The sequence below is a fragment of the Anomaloglossus baeobatrachus genome, chromosome 3 (genome assembly GCF_048569485.1).
Source record: "Anomaloglossus baeobatrachus isolate aAnoBae1 chromosome 3, aAnoBae1.hap1, whole genome shotgun sequence".
NCBI lineage: Eukaryota > Metazoa > Chordata > Amphibia > Anura > Aromobatidae > Anomaloglossus > Anomaloglossus baeobatrachus.
Window position 1 is genome coordinate 99,125,570 of NC_134355.1, and position 23,507 is coordinate 99,149,076.

At 43.2% G+C, this 23,507-nt stretch overlaps 1 protein-coding gene across 3 annotated transcripts in view; it reads right to left on the reverse strand.

Annotated features, from left to right (window-relative positions):
• EML6 (EMAP like 6) overlaps positions 1-23,507 on the reverse strand; it is a 338,267-nt gene that overhangs the window by 165,009 nt on the left and 149,751 nt on the right. For all 3 annotated transcript variants that reach the window (XM_075339339.1, XM_075339338.1, XM_075339340.1), the window contains exons 11-12: positions 9,104-9,271; positions 2,783-2,889 (exon numbers count right to left, since the gene is read on the reverse strand). In XM_075339339.1, coding sequence (XP_075195454.1) covers positions 2,783-2,889; positions 9,104-9,271 — 275 coding nt within the window. The remainder of the gene's footprint in view (positions 1-2,782; positions 2,890-9,103; positions 9,272-23,507) is intronic.

Consider the following 23,507-nt stretch of genomic DNA (forward strand, 5'->3'; position numbering starts at 1 on the left):
TGCAAAATTAGTAGCAAAGCGTGTGACAAATAACAGGCTCCAATCCCTCCTCTTCTCGTTTCCCCCATCTAACAAACGCCTGAAGGTTCACCAGCTGGAAGGGATTATTCAAGAAAAATTAGTTATGTCAATACAACATTACCGGCTCCACTGGCGGCATTCTCATGCATAATGTATTTCAGTCAATGTGTGAAGAAGGAGGAGGAGGAGAAAAGGGTCTACTTGGTATGAGGGGACTATAAACTCTATAAGGGAGCTGTATTCTACTATAAAAGGGGTTGTCTAGGATTTAGATATTGGTGGCACCCACACCGATCAGCTGTTAGTAGGTGCTGTGGACAAAGTAAACAGTATATGGAGCTGGAACTATATAAAGACTAAACACTGTCTAGTGGACATTTTAAGACTCTGCGGATCACCTCACATCATGCCTGCCTGCTTTAGGCCAGAGTCACACTTGCGAGTGACTCGCGCGAGTATCACATCGCATCAACCGGTATGGCCTGACTCTCTCTGGACACGAGCGTGCCGCTGTATAGAAATACATGCGGCCGACCCGCTCCTGTCAGGAGAGTGTGTGGCCGTACTGGGTGATGCGATGCCACAATTGTGAGAGTCACTCACAAGTGTGACTCTGGCCTTAGTGGAAGCGTGGCTTCAGGGAGAAAATGAAGTTTATTCTCCTTGTTGATATTTGCTTCCAGCCATTGAGGCGATGCAGGGGGCGGTTACAGTCACCCCTCACTATACAGTGTGCGCACCGTAATCACTACCCTACACTTTGATTGACAGCCTGCTCTGCAGCATGAGTGCAACTTGTGTGTACAGAGCAGGCTGTCATTCACTATGCCCAGGATTGATTACAGCGGCACTCAACATAAAATAATTTTCTTCCTGGAGAGAGGCAGGTAGACATGGTTTTAACACTATTTACCGGCAGATTAACACTATATCTGCAGGTAAGCAGCTCCTGTACAGCCCTCTGGTTGACTGATTTTATATTCTGCCATCTACATCAGTATAGCTGCAATGTGGTTTTACATCAGTAACTGAGCTCAACTCTCCTATACAATGGCAGTGTATAGCTGTTTGTTTTCTTCTGCTGACAGATCAGTTTTGTAAAACTGTAGATGCAGGTCTATTAATGCATATGAAAAAAGATAATCATTTGCCATAAGCATCGTTAGAGCTTCATTAACATTTTAACATCACTGGTATCTAAGCCGCAATCTAGAAACACAGCTCAACTAATTTGAGCCCTTCTAAACTGACCCTCTTCCTGCAGTATATGACTGATCTCAGCTCCTCTATACAGAGCCCACTTCTGCAGTATATATCTACTTGCAGCCCCTTGTATAAACAACCATCCTGCAGAACATTGCTCCCTTTAATTACCAGCACACAGACACTACTGCTTACTGGTACAAGCTCCCACACTGTAAAGGCTACTTTACATGCTGCGACATCGCTAGCGATCTCATAAGCGATGTGAAATTCTAGATCGCAAGTGCGACCTGTCGAGATCGCACATGCGTAAAATGACCTATGTACGATCTCGAAAGATCGCACTTGCGCTCTAGAATTTCACATCGCTAATGAGATCACTAGCGATGTCGCAGCATGTAAAGTAGCCTTAAGGCTATGTGCCCACGGGAAATTAAACCTGCGGAAAATCCGCGGATTTTCTGGATTTTCCAGATAAATCCGCAGGTTTCAGCATGTACAGACACTCCCCATGTTATGCTATGAGACATGGGGAGTGCTGTATCCATGCTGCGGATACGTGCGGCTGCGGAACACGCTGCGGATGTCCCGCAGCCGCATGTAATTGCATGTTAATTATTTCTGAGAATTACATGCGGAAATCCCGGCCCTCCACTATGGAGATAGAGGCCGGGACTTCCGCAGGTGAATCGCACGAATGCCCGCAGGTTTACCGCAGCTATTTTGCTGTACTACCGCAGCTAAAAATAGCTGCGGATTCCGGGGAGAAGCTGTGGGAAACCTGCGGATATATCTACAGGTACAAACTCCCGTGGGTAAAGGAGACACCGCAGCTCCACTCTAGACATGTCTAGGAGCACAGCTTTGCTAGCTGGAAGCCAGCTGGCACACTGCACTGCACATGAGCCACAAAGATCACTGACACTGCAGGATGGTTCTGATCTCAACTGAGGGGTAAATTGAGCTCAAGGGCTCCAACAGGGCAGATTTCAAAATGGGTAATATATCTGTACAAATTAATAAATATTTGTGTACATTATCATAAGACAACATTGTGATTTTGGAAATAACCCCTTAACGCAACGTAGCACGTTTTATCAATACTGTCTAATTCTTAGACCTTGTGTTATTTGCAAATTCTTAGACAGTACAAACTTAAGGTCTGTTTACACTAAATCTCACTGATCAGCTGCTTGTTCGCTGCTTTGGAGGCTGATTAGAAGCCTGTTTACACAGAGACGGTTCCGTTGTACACAGATGCTGAAAATTATAAAATTTAGGGTTTTTTACAGTTTTTTACAGCAAAGTATGGCAGAAGTGTAGCACATTTAGCTTGATAAATATGTCCCATAAATACTCTAATGATCATATTCTGGCACAAATAGAAGAAAAAATCTTCCGCAAAATTATCCCCTCTATATTTCTGTCTGTGCAGATTCTGCTGTGGTTCACTGCACAAATTGGTAGTATAATGATGTCAAACATATCTATGTATAAATAAAATCACTACAATGTCTCGTAAAGTGACATGTGTCATTTCTTGCACTTTTCTACTGACCTGGCGATCGTAATTGATTTGTGTCTCCTGCTCGATATCAGAGTCTAGTTCCGGCACATCTGATACATCTGAATCCGACTCTTCACTACAGGAATCAATAATGCCTTCTAACAAAAAGAAAAAAAAAAAACTATTAGGGTACGTGCCCACGATCAGTGTTAGCAGAATTGTGGAAGTAGCGTATTTTCACTGGTCTAAAACACTGTATTGTACAGTACAATAAGTACAGTGGATGGAATTTATAGAATCCTCCTGCCCACTGTGCTTCTTCTTAACGCTGCGTACACTAACGGGCGGTGTGGGGTTCCTATCCACAGCATGTCAATTTTTGCCTGCGGAGACACTTGAGTCTCCTGTTCAAGAGAACGCAGTGGACACAGCGAAAATATGATGAGTCCTGAACGCCTACTAATCCTGATCGTGTGCACGTACCCTTATACTCGTCTTATACTCGTACATATATACTTTATAAAACATTCTATGCAGTGAAATATACAATGTATTTAATGCTTGATACTATTATTTTTTTTTATAATACTCTGTAACATACTGTAATGAATATCTTCTATGTTATATTCTACATCTACTTAAACAATATAATCACCTTATTTCTGTTTACATATATCCATTTGTTTTTCATTAAAAATAATTTTTGTAATATGGTTTAGTTAAAAATTTAGGATGGTTTGGTTCCTACAGGCTTTGTGTGTCAATGTAAAAGAGAGACACAGACTGTGCCCTCAAAACAACAGTGAAAGGGAGATTAGGGTTACAGACAATGCTCGCAAAACAATAGTAAAAGGGAGATGAGTGCTAAGGTGGCTTTACACACTGCAACATCCCAAACGACATCACTGTAACGTCACCGGTTTTGTGACGTAATAGCGACCTCCCCAGCGACATTGCAGTGTGTGACACACATCAGCGACCTGGCCCCTGCTGTGAAGTTGCTGATCGCTACAAATCGTTCAGGACCATTCTTTGGTCCTTTGTTTCCCGCTGTGCAGCAAAGTCTCAGTGTGTAAAGGGGACTTTAAACACTGGAAACGAGTGATGTGTCACAATATCTGTCAATCACTATTCTCTGTCAGTCGGTCTCTCCCTCTCAGTCTCTGTTCTCTCTCTGTCGGTCCGTCACTATCTCTGTCCCTCTCTCACAGTCTGTCGGTCATTTTCCCCTCCTCTCTCATACTCACCGATCCCCGGCGCGGCACTGCACGGCATTCACACTGCTGCGGCGGCTTTTCCTCTTTTGAAAAAGCCGGCCGCTCATTAAACAATTTCGTATTCCCTACTTTCCCCGCCCACAGGCGCCTATGATTGGTTGCAGTGAGACACGCCCCCACGCTGAGTGACAGGTGTCTCACTGCACCCAATCAAAGTAGCCGGTGGGCGGGTCTAAACTGTGCAGTGAAATAAATAATTAAATAATTAATTAAAAAAAAACAGCATGCAGTCCCCCCCAATTTTAATACCAGCAAGATAAAGCCATACGGCTGAAGGCTGGTATTCTCAGGATGGGGAGCTCCACGTTATGGGGAGCCCCCCAGCCTAACAATATCAGTCAGCAGCCGCCCAGAATTGCCGCATACATTATATGCAACAGTTCTGGGACTGTACCCGGCTCTTCCCGATTTGCCCTGGTGCGTTGGCAAATCGGGGTAATAAGGATTTATTGGCAGCCCATAGCTGCCAATAAGTCCTAGATTAATCATGTCAGGCGTCTCCCCGAGATTCCTTCCATGATTAATCTGTAAATTACAGTAAATAAACACACACAACTGAAAAAATCCTTTATTCGAAATAAAAAACACAAACACATTCCCTCATCACCAATTTAATAAACCCCAAAAAGCCCTCCTTGTCCGGCGTAATCCACGGACCTCCAGCGTCGCTTCCAGCTGTGCTGCATGCAGGTGACAGGAGCAGGAGAATACACTGCCGCTCCTGTCATCTCCACGCAGCTAATGAAGACAGCTGCGCGATCGGCTGAGCTGTCACTGAGGTTACCCGCGGCCACCACTGCATCCACCGCTGGATCCACCGCTGGATCCAGTGACAGCGGGTAACCTCAGTGACAGCTCAGCTGATCGCGCTACTCACCGCCGCTCCGGTCAGCTCCACGCAGCAACTGAGGTGAGTAGCGCGATCAGCTGAGCTGTCACTGAGGTTACCCGCTGTCACTGGATCCAGCGGTGGATCCAGCGGTGGATGCAGTGGTGGCCGCGGGTAACCTCAGTGACAGCTCAGCCGATCGCGCGGCTGTCTTCATTAGCTGCGTGGAGGTGACAGGAGCGGCGGTCTTCTGCTGCTCCTGTCACCTCCATGCAGCAGAGCTGGATGCGACGCTGGAGGTCCGTGGATTACGCCGGACAAGGAGGGCTTTTTGGAGCTGATTAAATTGGTGATGAGGGAATTTGTTTGTGTTTTTTATTTCTAATAAATGATTTTTTCGGGTGTGTTTATTTACTGTAATTTACAGATTAATCATGGAAGGTATCTCGGGGAGACGCCTGACATGATTAATCTAGGACTTATTGGCAGCTATGGGCTGCCAATAACTCCTTATTACCCCAATTTGCCAACGCACCAGGGCAAATCGGGAAGAGCCGGGTACAGTCCCAGAACTGTCGCATATAATGTATGCGGCAATTCTGGGCGGCTGCTGACTGATATTGTTAGGCTGGGGGGCTCCCCATAACGTGGAGCTCCCCATCCTGAGAATACCAGCCTTCAGCCGTATGGCTTTATCTGGCTGGTTTTAAAATTGGGGGGGACCGCACGCCGTTTTTTTAAATTATTTAATTATTTATTTCACTGCACAGTTTAGACCCGCCCACCGGCTGCTGTGATTGGGTGCAGTGAGACACCTGTCACTCAGCGTGGGGGCGTGTCTCACTGCAACCAATCATAGGCGCCTGTGGGCGGGGAAAGTAGGGAATACGAAATTGTTTAATGAGCGGCCGGCTTTTTCAAAATAGTAAAAGCCGCCGCAGCAGTGTGAATGCCGTGCAGCACCGCGCCGGGGATCGGTGAGTATGAGGGAGGAGGGGAAAATGACCGACAGACTGTGAGAGAGGGACAGAGATAGTGACGGACCGACAGAGAGAGAACAGAGACCGAGAGGGAGAGACCGACTGACAGAGAATAGTGATTGACAGATATTGTGACACATCACTCGTTTCCAGTGTTTTGACTAGCTAGGTCGTTCTGCAGGTCCGGATCGCTGTTGCGTCGTTGGCCAGGTTTGCCTGTTTGACAGCTCACCAGAGACTCACCAGAGACTTTGTAGCGATCCCGGCCAGGTTGGGATCGCTGGTGGGATCGCTGAAAGTCTTAGTGTGTAAAGGGGCCTTTAGAGACTGTGCCAACAAAACAATAGTAAAAGGGAGATGAGGGTTAGAGACCATGCGAACAAAAGAATAGTGAAAGGGAGAGGTTTAAAAACTGTGCTCTCAAAACAATAGTGAAACAGAGATTAGGGTTACTGACCATGCCCTCAAAACAATAGTGAAAGGGAGATTAGGGTTACAGACCATGCCCGCAAAACAATAGTAAAAGGGAAATGAGGGTTAGAGACCATGCCAGCAAAACAATAGTAAAAGGGAGATGAGGGTTAGAGACCATACCCACAAACAATAGTGAAAGGGAGATGAGGGTTACAGTTACAGACCATGCCCGCAAACAATAGTGAAAGAGAGATGAGGGTTAGAGACTAATTCGAAAAAGGAATTAACGGCACAACCACTAAAAATACAAAAGCTTTCCTTCTTCTAAAATCACTCTGTAGTCTGCTATGTCCAGTGATAAATAGAGACTGCAGAAGCCAAAAGATCCAAAATAATCACCAAAGCCCTGTTGAAAAAATGTTTTTTTTTTTAGGAAAAAACATTTGTATATGAGCAAAAATAATTGTCTCAAAAGGTGTCTATAGCATTTAAACCTTCAAATGGATGGTCCTGGTCTATAAAAAGTTTTACAAATATAGGCAAGTCCATGAAATAGGTTAAAACATTCATGTGATCACTCCAGCTAATCGCTGACGTTAGCAATGATGTTGGCATGTACAGCCGGTTATTGGTACAGCCACTGGATAGCCACTGCAGGGAGTAAACCGTGAACAAAAGGCAACATTGAAGTTGGAGGGGATAGATAAGGTGAGTTTAGATTTGTTTTTCTAATTTACCATATTACATTTACATATAACCATTAAATATACTCTATCTGACCCGCTAAGGACCCTTCTAGTCATATTCTAAATTTATCATAACAAGCACCAATCTATAAGTGAAGCTTTACAGTAGCTCTATATCATTATCCCACCATCTCTACATTTCCACTTTGTGACTTGTCAGCAAAATAGATTTTAATGTAATCCCTTCGTCGTGGATCATAAACATGATATTTGCTATTTTAAGTCAGTGGACTAGCAGGATTGTCAGACAAAAAATGATCCCTGTAAAAAATATATTCGGTATATCAGACGTGAAGATGACATGGATCAAACAAATCTCAAACAGTTTTAAAAGTAGAACACAAAATAAAGTTCATCACACAAATGACAAGAAATACTTTATGATGGGGCGATATTTTACTCTAAGAACTTTATAGTCGATTTTTTGCTCTTAGCAATGAGTAACTATAGGTTCTACTTTAATGTAATATTCATTATTTAATCATTAATAACTTTAAAGGAAACTGGTCACTAAAGCCACACCTTTATCTGCTCTATTACTGCAGTCTATCGACCCATATCTAAGCTCTTAATCTCCCTGCATATGTCAAAGAATACCTTATATACTTCTGGCAGATGGCCCAGTATAGTACAGTCGAACGGGCGTCTGTTTTCTTTTCTCAGCGCCTCCTCAATCCCTACAGCTGCCACTTTCCTAGTTTTACGTAGTCGACACATCCTAAATCATCTGCAGATTCCCGCGATTCTTGTACCGGCGCAGGCGCACTTTGTTCTGCACCACTAAGGTAGAACAAGGTCATGAACAGCGTGTGCACCAGCAACAATTCACTACCGGGTTAATAAATGCTACCACCGGCCGGCGCATTATAGGTCTTTGTTCTGTCCTTAGTAGGGCAGAGCGTAGAGCACTTGCTAAGTCTTGCACTTAAACAGCACAGGTGCAAGATTCGTGGCAATCTGTGGATGATATAGCGTCATCCACATCAATCAAACCAGGAGATTCGCAGTTGCAAGGATTGAGGAGGTGATAAGAAAAAAAAAACAGATGCCTATCAAACCGGACGGCACCATATGCCAGATGTATGTAAGGTATTTTTTGGAATATGCAGGGGGAGTTCAGTGCTTACATACAGGTCATTGGACTGCAGTAATAGATGAAATGAAGGTGGTGGCTTTACTTTATATTGGGAAAACCTGGTGACAGCTTCTATATGAAGTGGCTAATTATTAAATAACAGATAAAGTACACAGTGCGAATGTGCACCTAGACATTGCACTTATAACAAAATGTGTGCTGGCCTATTTCTTCAGTTTTGCTTTACATTCTTGTACATTGTACATATAAAGGAATGGCTCCCCCCTTTTTGGCCTGCATATTTTGTCTTTATAGCTGTCCATGGTCAGGGTTTGGGAAACAGTCAGGTCTGGATCCTGCTCTGTCCCCTTTTAATTTGAGGCTTACTTTTACATAGCGAGGGGAACTACAATAATTAGGAACCTTCCTCACTGAGTACACCTTGTTGTGGTGGGATGGTTTTTACAATCTTTTGATAAGAGCTAACAGTGCTATGAAAGGAGGAAACTGATGAAGGCTTTGTAATGTGACTCAGCTAAACTCAGCTGCACTGCCCCTCCCCCCACACCGACTCATGAAGGAGGTTAGACCAGGTGATCAGAGCTATATCCTTACATCTCACACACTGAAAAACCTGCTCTATGCCATGGTGGGGGCGTGTTCTTCTTTACTCTGAGAGATGCTTCCTGCATAGGATTGGTCAGCATCATACAGGGAGAAAAGTGCACGCCCCAGGATAAACTATATAAGCTAACGAAAATTAATTAATTAGGGGTCAAATATATACCTTTGCAACAGATAGGCAAAATTAAAAATATATATATTTTATTCTGTTCTGCCGTTACTATTACATCCTGCGTTCAGTTCAACATGAAAAATTTGGTTAAAGGTCCTTTTTAAAAAGCCACTGTATTCCCAGGATGTTTTCCCTACAAGCAGCAGCCCCAGTATATTGATGAATAACTCTGTCTGCTTCTTGCTTGATGCTTCACATCCCCTTAACATATTATCATATCCTATTCAATCACTGCAAAAGAACCATCACACTTACCTTGAAGTGGTGTTTCAATGATGCCATTTGCCAATCCTTCAGGAATGAATCTCCACTGAAAAACAGAGTGGTCAGCTCCACCGGTGCTCAAAACCCACTGGAAGTCATTGGACCAGCGTACATTAGTGACATGTGCAGAATGGCCAACATATTTCCGAAACTTGGCTCCTTGAATTACAGAAGGAGGCCGAATCCATTAGAATAGTCAACTCAAGGAAGTTTCCCAGTTACCCCACAATTTAAAGACACAAAAAAGCTCTATTTGGTGTTTGTGCATTAGATTTTTGCATTTCAGTCAATTGATAGTTTTGGCTAGTCATTAATTTTATGTACCTGCGGTTTTACCCTATAACGCTGACCTTAGACATTAGATTAATATCAGGTGAACCGAGAGGGAGTGGATCATCTAAAGCGTGAGTCTCTTGACTGTCCTCCAACAGCAATAGTCAGGGACTATAGATCCATCAGAAAAACACTTTTAATAAGAGATCATTAAAGATTAAGTTTTAAACACAATTAGAATCTTATGAAATATGATAAAGGGATCATAGCTACCATTTGGCGGTTAGTTATAGATGCCAATGTCATCAAGGTCAACACTGATGCAAACCGGTACACATTAGACAAATGTTTGCAGAATCTGACAATATCAACCGGTTCGGACCATGGTCTAATGTGTATGGAGGCACCAGCTGACTGATAGATGAGTTGTTGATCATGAATGTCTGATTTCATACTGCCAACCACATTGTTCTCCCTAAGATAAGCTGCCAAGCAATGTATCAGTCGGCAACTTTCTCCTAGAGAAGAGAGGAGCACTCAGCTGAGCGAGCGCTGCTGTGTATGGAAGACTCGGCTGAGATGGCTGTCAGCAGAACCTAATGTGCATGGCCAGCTTTACTCATATTGCGGACTATCAATAAACAATGGTAAAAATAGTGCAGATCTGTGCTCAAATAAATGGGTTTGGTCTCACCAAATCCTTAAATGGGAAAGGAATACATCAGGAAAAATCCCAAGAACAGCCTTCAGGAGCAGGACCACAATCCCTAATCATTCCTATTTTACTAGGGTTTATAGCAGAAAAAATAATTGTCACATTATGAGCGTTGTTTTATCCTCAGAAGAAACTGGAAGCACTTGCTTGAGAAAGGAGTGTTTCCCGAAACGTTCAACAGCTTTGTACACCTATTTTCCACTGTTGTTAGCCTGGGAACCGCAACAAAGATTTCACAATGGTGATTATTTTGGTGATTATATTATCTGTGCTGTTTCATGATAGAAATCCATCTGTCTGATGGATATCAATATTATATATGAAAAAAGAATTTAATTATGTGTGTTCCAGTATTTTTTTGGAATTCACTGTTGAGGCTTCGGTGTCCATTGTAAGATAATGAGTCCTGAAAAATATTGTAAAAGCACTACCTATCTGTCCATCATCAATTGTTGCCTTAAAGTGTCCCTAACAGGCTCCAGATGCGTTTCGTCCAATACTCTTCAGGGGTGAATCCCTATGATAGATGGGCTCTGGTCTAATCGATAGTTGGCAACATCTGTCACTGATATAGTATGTATGAAGGGAAGGGAAGAGAAGGATCAGACCGTATGAAGGGAAGAGAAGGATCAAACCATATGAAGGGAAGAGAAGGATCAGACCATATGAAGAGAAGGATCAGACTGTATGTAGGGAAGAGAAGGATCAGACCATATGAAGAGAAGGATCAAACTGTATGTAGGGAAGAGAAGGATCAGACTGTATGAAGGGAAGAGAAGAATCAGACTGTATAAAGAGAAGAGAAGGATCAGACCGTATGAAGAGAAGGATCAGACCGTATGAAGGGAAGAGAAGGATCAGACTGTATGAAGGGAAGAGAAGAATCAGACTGTATGAAGAGAAGAGAAGGATCAGACCATATGAAGAGAAGAATCAGACCGTATGAAGGGAAGAGAAGGATCAGACTGTATGAAGGGAAGAGAAGGATCAGACCATATGAAGAGAAGAGAAGGACCAGAATGTATGAAGGGAAGAGAAAGATCAGACCGTATGAAGGGAAGAGAAGGATCAGACCGTATGAAGGGAAGAGAAGGATCAGACCGTATGAAGAGAAGAGAAGGATCAGACCGTATGAAGGGAAGAGAAGGATCAGACCGTATGAAGAGAAGAGAAGGATCAGACTGTATGAAGGAAAGAGAAGGATCAGACCGTATGAAGAGAAGAGAAGGATCAGACTGTATGAAGGAAAGAGAAGGATCAGACTGTATGAAGGGAAGAGAAGGATCAGACTGTATGAAGGGAAGAGAAGGATCAGACTGTATGAAGGGAAGAGAAGGATCAGACCATATGAAGAGAAGAGAAGGATCAGACCATATGAAGAGAAGAGAAGGATCAGACTGTATGAAGGGAAGAGAAGGATCAGACCGTATGAAGGGAAGAGAAGGATCAGACCGTATGAAGGGAAGAGAAGGATCAGACCGTATGAAGGGAAGAGAAGGATCAGACCGTATGAAGGGAAGAGAAGGATCAGACCATATGAAGAGAAGAGAAGGATCAGACCATATGAAGAGAAGAGAAGGATCAGACCGTATGAAGGGAAGAGAAGGATCAGACCATTGAATTTCAAATATGTTCAATCTTGTAGTCTCAAGGTAGGAAAGAGTCCGTCGAGCGTGCATGTATATGGGAGGTCGGGAGAGATAGCCAACAGATAACTAATGCATATGACCAGTCTAATTGTCAATGGCAATATGCAGTGAAGCAGATTAATTCAGCATTTTACAATGTCTAGGTTTTCACAGGAATATTACAGTATTCAGATCTAATGTATATAAACTACATCAACAAAAGAAATGGAGGAATTGCCAATATTAATCAACCAAGGCACTTAATTCATTTTCTTTTTAACAAGTGCTGGAAAAAATAAAAGCTGGAAACTGGAAAATTGACTTAGCTTGGTGCTTTTCACACTGTGGGGCCACCTAGTTGTTAGTGAAGCGCATTTTTGGAGGTTGTTTTTACAGAAGTTGCAGCTGTAGTAATCTAAAATTTGACAATATAATTGATCTATTTTGAGTTCCTTCTAAGGTTATGCATAATTCAGAGAAAAAATGAAAGGTAAACTAGGCAATATTATTAGTTTTGGCATAATCTGCTCCTACAGGTATTGAGGCCCAGATATGACCTTGGTCTGTCTGGTGAGGCTCAAGCATCACATTGGTCAGTTTGGCAAAGCGCCAGTAGATAAAAAATATGAGAATCCCTACCTAAGGACTCTTTCATTCGTCAGTTTTGCATACAAATGCTTTCCATTATTTTCGCGGACAGCACTCGTACCTGTGCAATTTTATGGGGCCAAACACATGTCCTTGATTTTTTGCGGTCAGCAGAAAGTCTGATTTCGATCTGTGTCGGATCAAAATTGGCAATTCAAATCTGTGACAGACCGCACTTGGATGTCATCCGAGTACAGTCCAATTTTCATGGACTGTCATTATGGAGAAGCTAGAGAAATTTTTTTTTTTCTTCATTTCTCCACATTCGGGGAAAATGGATGACTCTCGAACGAGACTCTGATCAGAATAAAATCAGTCTGTTTTGCTCATACATGGAAAAATCTAACATGTGAATAATCCCTTAAAGAGGCTGTCCACTACTTTTACATCAAGGCATATCCTTAGGATAGGTCATCAATGTCTGATTGGCTGGGGTCCGACACCTCGCACCCCGGCCAATCAGCTGTTCCCAGTCCCAGCAGAAAGCAACCGAAAATGCTCAGTTCTGGAGCAGCTCCGTCTTTTGATACTGGCCGTAGCCAGGAGCTGCACAGCCGCCTCCCATTTAGATCAATAGGAGGCGTATGTGCAGTACCCAGCTGTGGCCACTATCAGAAGACGGAGCAGCTCCAGAACTGAGAATTTATGGTTGCCGGGACTGGGAACAGCTGATCATGAGGGTGTCAGGTGTTGGACCCTGGCAGATGAGACATTGATTCTAAAGGGGGCTTTACACGCTAAGATATCATTAATGTTTTATCGTCGGGATCACGTCGTTAGTGACGCACAACTGGCGTCATTAACGGTATTGCAGCGTGTAACACTTACCAGCGACCTTAAACATCCTCCGAAGTGGTGAAAACCGTTCACCATGGAGAGGTCGTCCTAAAACCAAAAATTGTTAATGGTTGTTTAAAGATGTTGTTCCTCGTTCCTGTGGCAGCACACATCGCTGTGTGTGACACCGCAGGAGCAAGGAACCTCACCTTACCAGCATCCCGCCCGCAATGAGGAAGGAAGGAGGTGGTCGGGATGTTCGTCCCGCTCATCTCCGCCCCTCTGCTTTGGTTGGCCGGCCGCTTAGTGACGTCGCGGTGATGTTGCCGTAACGCCGAACGCACCTCCCCCTTGAGGGAGGGATTGTTCGGCAGTCACAGCGACGACAACGACCAGGTAAGTGCGTGTGACGGTGCTGTATCGATAATGTTCGCTCGGCAGCGATCACACGATATCACATGCACGATGGGGGCGGGTGCTTTTGCGTACGATATCACTAGCAATTGCTAGAAATATCGTAGCGTGAAAAGCCCGCTTAAGGCCAGGCCATCAATGTAAAAGTAGTGAACAACCTCTTTAAAGGAACACCTACATTTTATGTTTATTTATTTTGTTTCTATAAATCCCTGTGCATAAAATATTAGTATCACTCAGCATCCTATGAGTGTTTTTTGATTTGTACATGGATTTGGTTGTTCTGCAGTCTTGCCATGAACCTAAATGCAACATGTGTCAACATGAATAAATGGGAAGAGAAAGATCAAGTGCATTATTTAGCAGACCCAAAACACAACTGTTATTTTATTCATTGACGACTTCATCTTCGGCAAACGTTACCGAATTCTGGAAAAGCAGAAACTTCCTTTCTGTTCATAGTATAAATATTTAAAACTCGTATTCTAAATTGAGATCAGTCTGTACCAAAGTGATAAAATGATCACGTTCTCTATGAGAAATGCTCTTTCTGTGGGCCGAATCCACTGACTGCAGCAGCTTAATAAGTAGTAAGTGCTGCGTGAACACCATCTATTATATATCAGCCTAAGGTGGAGGAGGATGCAGCCCACGCTTTCTAAATCAGTCTAATCCATATCAGTACACAATCCATTGATCGAACATAATTCTTTCATTTGCCTAAGGGAAGTTAAAGGGGATTTTTCAATTACTGTTATAAACAATGCATGACGAAAAATTCAGGTGGACTGCAAAATCTACAGAAGGTGATGTATTAATAACACATACTCTTGTTTTCACCAGTTCTGTGCAATTTCCATTGGTGGATGATTTATAAAGGCGAAGAAATCCTGGAAAGAGATACGAGCATTCTTCGTTGATTTCAGAAGGAAAAGAAAATACCAAAATGTCCCATTTGCAATTGGGATATTGATAAAGGGTGTGAATACTTTTGCAACCTATTTGTTCTGATCTAACATATCAGGGCCAATTCTTATTTTTGCAATTCTGGTTTGTTTTTTTCCCCACAAGCCATAATGGTTTATCCTCTGTCGGCATAGCCAGACGAGGGCTTATTTTTTTGCGGAATGAGCTGTCGTTTTGAATGACATGGTTCATTTTACCAAACAATCTGCTGAAAAATGGGAATAGAATTCAAAGTTTGGTGAAATGGTAAAAAACAGCCCATAATTATGTCACTGTATCGTTTTTATGGTGTTCATTGTGTAGTAAAAATTGCAACATGATGTTTTAGGTCAGTATGATAACAGTGATACCACACTTGTACAGTATAGTTTATATTTAATTTTTATTTTTGTCACTATTTTCTAAGACCCATATATTTATTATTTATTTATTTTCCAAACCCTAGTGTGAGTGCCCGTTTTTTTATTAGTGTCTAACTGTAGTTTGTTTGTTTTTCTTTTTGTACTAGCAAAGTTTTGGTCGTTTCTATAGCATTTTCTGGGGGAAGGTGTGATAACAAGAAAAAAAAGCTATTCTGGAGTAAATTTTTCTATTTTTCATGGCGTTTACTGTATGGGTCAGATATGATTTTAGATTTTGATAGATCGGACTTTTAAAGTGTAACTGTCGTTTTAATTTTTATTTCATTCTGGTTGTTTGGAAGCCGTGTTTTGAGGATTAAAGATTAATTTAGTAAGTTGACTACACGTATTGGGTATTGATTAACCTAAAAAAGTTGCAACATGGATCAGACATAATTGTTGGTGGTTTGATAGGAAATATGAATCATAATCAAAGGTTATAATACCACTTGTTACAGCATTATTCTCTTTGTTGAAGGAGAAACAAAACGAGTTTTTAAGGTGCAAAAAATCAAATACATTTATTGGAAAACAAGTGATGAGAATCCATAAAATCATCAATTATTAAAAGCTGTTACAAATTCACTGGACGGCAGATGACACTGTATAGGGTTAATGATGATCCTTGCAGAGTGCCACCATTGCATATTAGTACAATTTTTATAGACATAGTGTACACTTACATAGGTTGCAGCACACAATCTAGGCTACAGCATAAAAACCCATGCTAGGGCTGATAACATAGAACAATAGCTTTTTTTACATTGTTTATAAAAATGCATGAACCAGTCCGTAATTCCCATGCACACATCACCAACCAGGAAAAAATACCTCAGAAACGCCCTACGTACGTTTCAATTATTGGGGTCACCAATCTTCATCAGGGGATAGAGAGGATAGAGAGAAAATTGTACTAATATGCAATGGTGGCACTCTGCAAGGATCATCATTAACCCTATACCGTGTCATCTGCCGTCCAGTGAATTTGTAACAGCTTTTAATTATTGATGATTTTATGGATTCTCATCACTTGTTTTCCAATAAATGTATTTGATTTTTTGCACCTTAAAAACTCGTTTTGTTTCTCCTTCAACTATTGTTCCTGAGTTGTGCAATGTGGGGTATATGGCTACCAACCTACACCCACATTTTTTGTTGTATGGTGTTATGGAGTATCCTTTTTAATTATTCTCTTTGGGTATTATTGCCAATGATACCTGAATTTCTTCTTTTTGTACTGTAACTTCCTACAATAAAAATTGATTGGATAAAAAAATAAATAAATAAATAAAATATTTCATAAATCAATAGTACACATGAAAATAAGCAATTTTGTAATATATTATCAGTTGTACACCAATGCAGATTGCGTAAAGTAGATATTTAGCCAAAACCAGAGTCTAACTACTTTGATAAAATTACATAGAACTTTATTAATATCAAAAATTACGTACAAATCACACAGTTAAAATACAAGATTTGAGAAAGGAAGGAAGATCCTACCCTAACCTTTCCCTTCCTCAAAAACGGGGGTCGGCGTCCTAGTATGAAGACGTCCCCGTTCCTCGACGGCTAACACAGTGGGTAAGATGTGACCCCTCTCAGATAGAAACAACTCCTAAAGTAGTAACACCACAGTGAGGAAGAGGTGCTCAGTTCGTAGTGGCTAATTTGTCTGTATCACCACTTAGGTGAGTAGGGATATGGGGCCTAGGGAAGTCGTCAGTTATTCATGTGTCCATGTGCTCAGTGAAATGATAGATGGATGAGTCACATTACTTATAACCACAATACAAAATTTGTCCAATAGAAACAATAGTCCACATTCCATATGTAAACTAATTCAAGAGATGCCCGACGCGTTTCGCCCTTGTCACTATCAATGTTCAGGGGCTCATCAGGGCCTTTTCAACATATTCTTGAAAGAAATTTCCGGTTTTGAACAAATCAACAGTAGTGGATTTATTCACTTCAGGGCGGTATAGGAGGTTAGTATGCTGCCTACTCAGCTGGTCTATCATGAGGCTTGTCAGGATGAATTTTTCACCTTTCTGAATGGAGGTTCCTGTCTTACTTAAAGGTTAATGAAATTCACAAAGGGAGCTGGACCCTGGAATATTTGTGCTTAATCCACTCTGGACCATATTTATATTGCTCAGAACAATGGCTGTGGGGTGTGACTATATACACATAGCCCACAACAGGATCAATTTACTTATGTGCATCAGCCGAAGTAAATATTTTCAAATGGTCAGCTATTTACCAATGGCAGTGTAAACACTTATGCAGCCTCCAGTGTTAAAGGAGAGGTATATATATCGATCGCTGGACGCCAGACCTGGAACCCTCCACAAGGACCTGTGTAAGACACTGGTTGCTGTGGTTCCCTATGGTTACTCCTTGCCCCATTGTGGGACAGCAACTAGGACTTTTGGGTATATATACCTCTCCTTTAACACTGGAGGCTGCATAAGTGTTTACACTGCCATTGGTAAATAGCTGACCATTTGAAAATATTTACTTCGGCTGATGCACATAAGTAAATTGATCCTGTTGTGGGCTATGTGTATATAGTCACACCCCACAGCCATTGTTCTGAGCGATATAAATATGGTCCAGAGTGGATTAAGCACAAATATTCCAGGGTCCAGCTCCCTTTGTGAATTTCATTAACCTTTAAGTAAGACAGGAACCTCCATTCAGAAAGGTGAAAAATTCATCCTGACAAGCCTCATGATAGACCAGCTGAGTAGGCAGCATACTAACCTCCTATACCCCCCTGAAGTGAATAAATCCACTACTGTTGATTTGTTCAAAACCGGAAATTTGTTTCAAGAATATGTTGAAAAGCCCCTGATGAGCCCCTGAATATTGATAGTGACAAGGGCGAAACGCGTCGGGCATCTCTTGAATTAGTTTACATATGGAATGTGGACTATTGTTTCTATTGGACAAATTTTGTATTGTGGTTATAAGTAATGTGACTCATCCATCTATCATTTCACTGAGCACATGGACTCATGAATAACTGACGACTTCCCTAGGCCCCATATCCCTACTCACCTAAGTGGTGATACAGACAAATTAGCCACTACGGACTGAGCACCTCTTCCTCACTGTGGTGTTACTACTTTAGGGGTTGTTTCTATCTGAGAGGGGTCACATCTAACCCACTAGGGAGGGCCTTACCCAGGGTTAGCCGTCGAGGAACGGGGGCGTCTTCATACTAGGACGCCGACCCCCGTTTTTGAGGAAGAGAAAGGTTAGGGTAGGATCTTCCTTCCTTTCTCAAATCTTGTATTTTAACTGTGTGATTTGTACGTAATTTTTGATATTATTAAAGTTCTATGTAATTTTATCAAAGTAGTTAGACTCTGGTTTTGGCGTAATATATTATCAGACAAGTTTGCTGTTTTCTCTGTCAGAATTGATTAGTCATTGTTAGAATTCTCAATTCGGAGGTAAAATCTGAATTCAGTGAAGACTTTCCCATTACTGAGATAGGGGATGGCAGCTGTTACTGATGAGACTCTATATAAATAGAGAAGGGGGAGGAGCTCTGCTACTAGCCCCACCCTTTGCCTCTAGCTCCTCACTGTCTCTTGCTCCTCCCACTGCCTTTAGACCCTCCCTCTGCATCTAGCTCCTCCCTCTGCATCTAGCTTCACCCTCTGCCTCAAGTCCCACCTTCTGCCTCTAGCTCCACCCACTGCCTCTAGGACCTCCCTCCTCCCTCTGCCTCTAGCTCCTCCCTCTGCCTCTAGCTCCTCCCTCTGCCTCTAGCTCCACCCTTTGCCTCTAGCTCCACCCTCTGCCTCTCAGTAATGGTAAAGTTTTCACTGAATACATATTTTACCTCAGAATTGAGCATTGTGATGATGACTGATCAATTCTGGTAGAGAAAGAAGCAAATGTATCTGATAAGAAATATTACAAAGTTACTTATTTTTACGTGTACTATTGATTTATGAAATAAAAACATAAACGACATTTCCGCTTTAAAGACAGTGATACAAAACATTTTTTTCCTTAATTTCTATATTTTTGTACTGAGAAAAGTGGGGTGATTCACACTTTACAGCATGTAGTAAAATTAAGATAAGTTGGTCTCGATAAGAGTACAAAGATGGCAGCGACAACTCCCATGGCTACCCATGGGCACTCTGCAATCACTTCATGGGAGTGAAGGGCTTTGTGACTGAGCTCGATCCCAGATCACAGCAACTAAATCAACCTGTTAGAGATTGACAGAGGCATTTAAGTGGTTAAACACCTGCACTTGGTGCGGTTACAGCTGGACTGCAGTTGACTGATGGGATGTATGGTACTGGCTCGGCTCCTGAGCCCCCTCCATACGTGCATAAATGGTATCTGTCGTACATGTACAGGGAATATCTAGAAGGTATTAAAGAAGCCTCCAATCAGGATTTTTTATTACATCGGTATATATTTGTATGTAGTGTCCTGTCAGAGTCTACCCCCACTTTAAAATTCACTAGTTACAGGGTGTGCATGCAATTAACATAAACCCTATCTAAAACTTAACATTTAATCTTATCTTAATTCTAAAAGGTACATTACCACAATTATGTGAATAAAGTGATTTTGTGCACAGAAGAGAGAGGGAAAATAATTCCCTACAATGTCCACTCCCTCCTTTGCTCTACCTAGCCGTGGAGGTTGGCACCCTAAAGATACGTAGTGGCGCCCCCACTCCTCGACGACTGTCCCTGCTATGACCCTATGAGCCCCTAGCCAAAAGATAAAGTACAGTGCGTATATATAAAGTGCAGTGCAAAACCATAAAGTGATACTGTGCCAAAATGGAGCTCACAATCAGCCTCAAAAGATAAGAGGCCGCAAACCTTTCTCAATGAGAATCTCAATTATAGCAGGGACATATAACTTAGCTTATGCTGCCTCAACGCGTTTCCCCATTTCATGGTTCATCAGGAGGCTGATATCCATCTGTTGTGGTATGATAAACCCGTGGCAGCCAGTGTGCTGCCAGATTCACATGATGCCCCCACTTTCTCAGAGATCCAGCGCCGCTCTGCTCCTCTTCAGTCTATCCAGTTCACTCTATGCTCAATATGTGAGCTACAAGTGGCTTTTAGGCCCTGTGCGCACTTACCGGATTTTGCCGCGGATTTTTTGCGGTTTTGCTGCATGTTTCGCTGCAGAAAATGTTCATAACATCTCTGCAGTGAATCACCAGCAAAACCTATGGGAAAACAAAAATCCTGTGCGCACTAGGCGGAATTTGACAGCTGCATGTTTTGCTGCGGGATTCCCGCAGCAAAAACAATTGCATGTCAATTCTTTTTCGCACGTCGCTGTGGGATTTCACTCCATTGACTCCAATGTAATCGTGAAATCCCGCAGGGAATAACGCAGGCAGCAAATTCTGTGCGGTTCACTGCGTTTTCCTGCGTTATTCCCTGCGGTATTTCGCGGTTTACCTCCGGTAATGTACATCGCTTGCCTGCGGTTTTGCAGGGAAGTGATGTCATTACAGGAAGAGGAAGCGGAGCAGAGAGTAAACACACACATTTCACAGACACACACACACACATCACAGACATAGAACACAGACACATAGAACACACATAGAAATCAAACGGAAATATAGAAAACAAAACACGTGGGCTCCGTTGTATTTTTACCGTCCAGCCGAGGTAAGCACACAGCGGCGGCCCGGTATTCTCAGGCTGGGGATGGCGAGGGGCAGGATTAATGTCCCCCGCCTCACTCCCCCTCCCGCAACCGAGAATATCAGCCGCAGCTGCCCCGGGATTGTCGCATGCATTATGCGGCGGTACCGGCGTGTCCCCGGCTCTTCCTGCCGCCGTGTAGCAGTGGCAGTCAGGGTAATACAAGGGGTTAATGGTGGCGGATCACCGCCATTAACTCCAGGCTTGATCATGGCAGCATCTATGTGACAGCTTACATGATCAACCCGTAAGTAAAGTGAATAAAAAACACAGAAAAATCCTTTATTTTAAATAAAACACAAACAAGCCTCGTTCACCATTTTATTAACCCCTCCCGAAACAAAGATCCGGCGTAATCCACAGCTCCTGCACTGCTTACATTCAGCCGCGACTGACACAGACACTGCTGAATGCAGCCTCGCAGCGAGACAGCAGAGGTAACCACAGGGCATTTCCCACGGCCGGTAATGTGAACTCACTGCAGACCGTGGGAAATGCAGCGATCTGTCCTCTATCTATCTGTCTATCTATCTATCCCTCTATCTATCTATCTATCTATCCATCTATCCCTCTATCTATCCCTCTATCTATCTATCCATCTATCTATCTATCCCTCTATCTATCCCTCTATCTATTCTTCTGTCTCTTTATCTATCTATCTAAAAGAAGGAAATGATTTTTTTTTTTCTTCAATGTGCTTTATTGCATTGAATGCAATAAAGCCAGCTTTACACCTTACAATTAGGTATGCGATCTCGTATGCGATGTGACACGCCCAGGTCGCATATGCGATTGAATGAGATTGCACGTAGGTCGTTCATTTGCTGTCACACGTGCGTTAGTAGCCTATGTTAAATTGATCAATTTTGTGTGCGATCCTTTAGATCATGTGCTCTGTGACGTATGCATTGGGCACCCTTTTTTTTTTTTATTTATTGACTTGCCAAGCGTGTGTAATGTGTAGGGATGCGTTTTTACTATGTCATCTGCCATTCAGCTCTGCTACATGGCCGCTGACAGCAGACACAGACAGAGCCGCACTGTCAGAATGAACTCGGGTGAACTTCACCCGACTTCATGGTCATGCTGCGGCTCTGTCTGTGTCGCGCCCTGATTAGCGGTCACCAGTGAAGGACTCACCGGTGACCGCTAATCCCCTGAGTAACTGAATTGAGCAGCCCTCTCTCATATACTCACCGATCCCCAATCCCCGGCGCTGCACGGCATTCACACTGTTCCGGCGGCTTTTACTGTTTTGAAAAAGCCGGCCGCCCATTAAACAATCTCGTATTCCCTGCTTACCCCGCCCACCGGCGCCTATGATTGGTTACAGTGAGACACGCCCCCACGCTGAGTGACAGGTGTCACACTGCACCCAATCACAGCAGCCGGTGGGCGTGTCTATACTGTGTAGTGAAATAAATAAATAAATAATTAAAAAAAAACGGCGTGCGGTCCCCCCCAATTTTAAAACCAGCCAGATAAAGCCATACGGCTGAAGGCTGGTATTCTCAGGATGGGGAGCTCCACGTTATGGGGAGCCCCCCAGCCTAACAATATCAGCCAACAGCCACCCAGAATTGCCGCATACATTATATGCGACAGTTCTGGGACAGTACCCGGCTCTTCCCGATTTGCCCTGGTGCGTTGGCAAATCGGGGTAATAAGGAGTTATTGGCAGCCCATAGCTGCCAATAAGTCCTAGATTAATCATGTCAGGCGTCTATGAGACACCTTCCATGATTAATCTGTAAGTGACAGTAAAAAAACACACACACCCGAAAAAAATCCTTTATTAGAAATAAAAAACACAAACAAAATCCCTCATTACCAATTTATTAACCCCGACAAACCCTCCATGTCCGGCGTACTCCACAGTCCTCCAGCGTCGCGTCCAGCTCTGCTGCATGGAGGTGACAGGAGCAGCAGAAGACACCGCCGCTCCGGTCACCTCCACGCAGGTAATGAAGACAGCCGTGCGATCAGCTGATCTGTCACTGAGGTTACCCGCTGTCACTGGATCCAGCGGTGGATACAGCGGTGGCCGCGGGTAACCTCAGTGACAGCTCAGCTGATCGCGCTACTCACCTCCGCTCCGGTCAGCTCCAGTCAGCAACTGAGGTGAGTAGCGCGATCAGCTGAGCTGTCACTGAGGTTACCCGCGGCCACCGCTGCATCCACCGCTGGATCCAGTGACAGCGGGTAACCTCAGTGACAGATCAGCTGATCGCACGGCTGTCTTCATTACCTGCGTGGAGGTGACCGGAGCGGCGGTGTCTTCTGCTGCTCCTGTCACCTCCATGCAGCAGAGCTGGACACGACGCTGGAGGACTGTGGAGTACGCCGGACATGGAGGGTTTGTCGGGGTTAATAAATTGGTAATGAGGGAATTTGTTTGTGTTTTTTATTTCTAATAAAGGATTTTTTTCGGGTGTGTGTGTTTTTTTACTGTCACTTACAGATTAATCATGGAAGGTGTCTCATAGACGCCTGACATGATTAATCTAGGACTTATTGGCAGCTATGGGCTGCCAATAACTCCTTATTACCCCGATTTGCCAACGCACCAGGGCAAATCGGGAAGAGCCGGGTACTGTCCCAGAACTGTCGCATATAATGTATGCGGCAATTCTGGGCGGCTGTTGGCTGATATTGTTAGGCTGGGGGGCTCCCCATAACGTGGAGCTCCCCATCCTGAGAATACCAGCCTTCAGCCGTATGGCTTTATCTGGCTGGTTTTAAAATTGGGGGGGACCGCACGCCGTTTTTTTAAATTATTTATTTATTTATTTCACTACACAGTATAGACCCGCCCACCGGCTGCTGTGATTGGGTGCAGTGTGACACCTGTCACTCAGC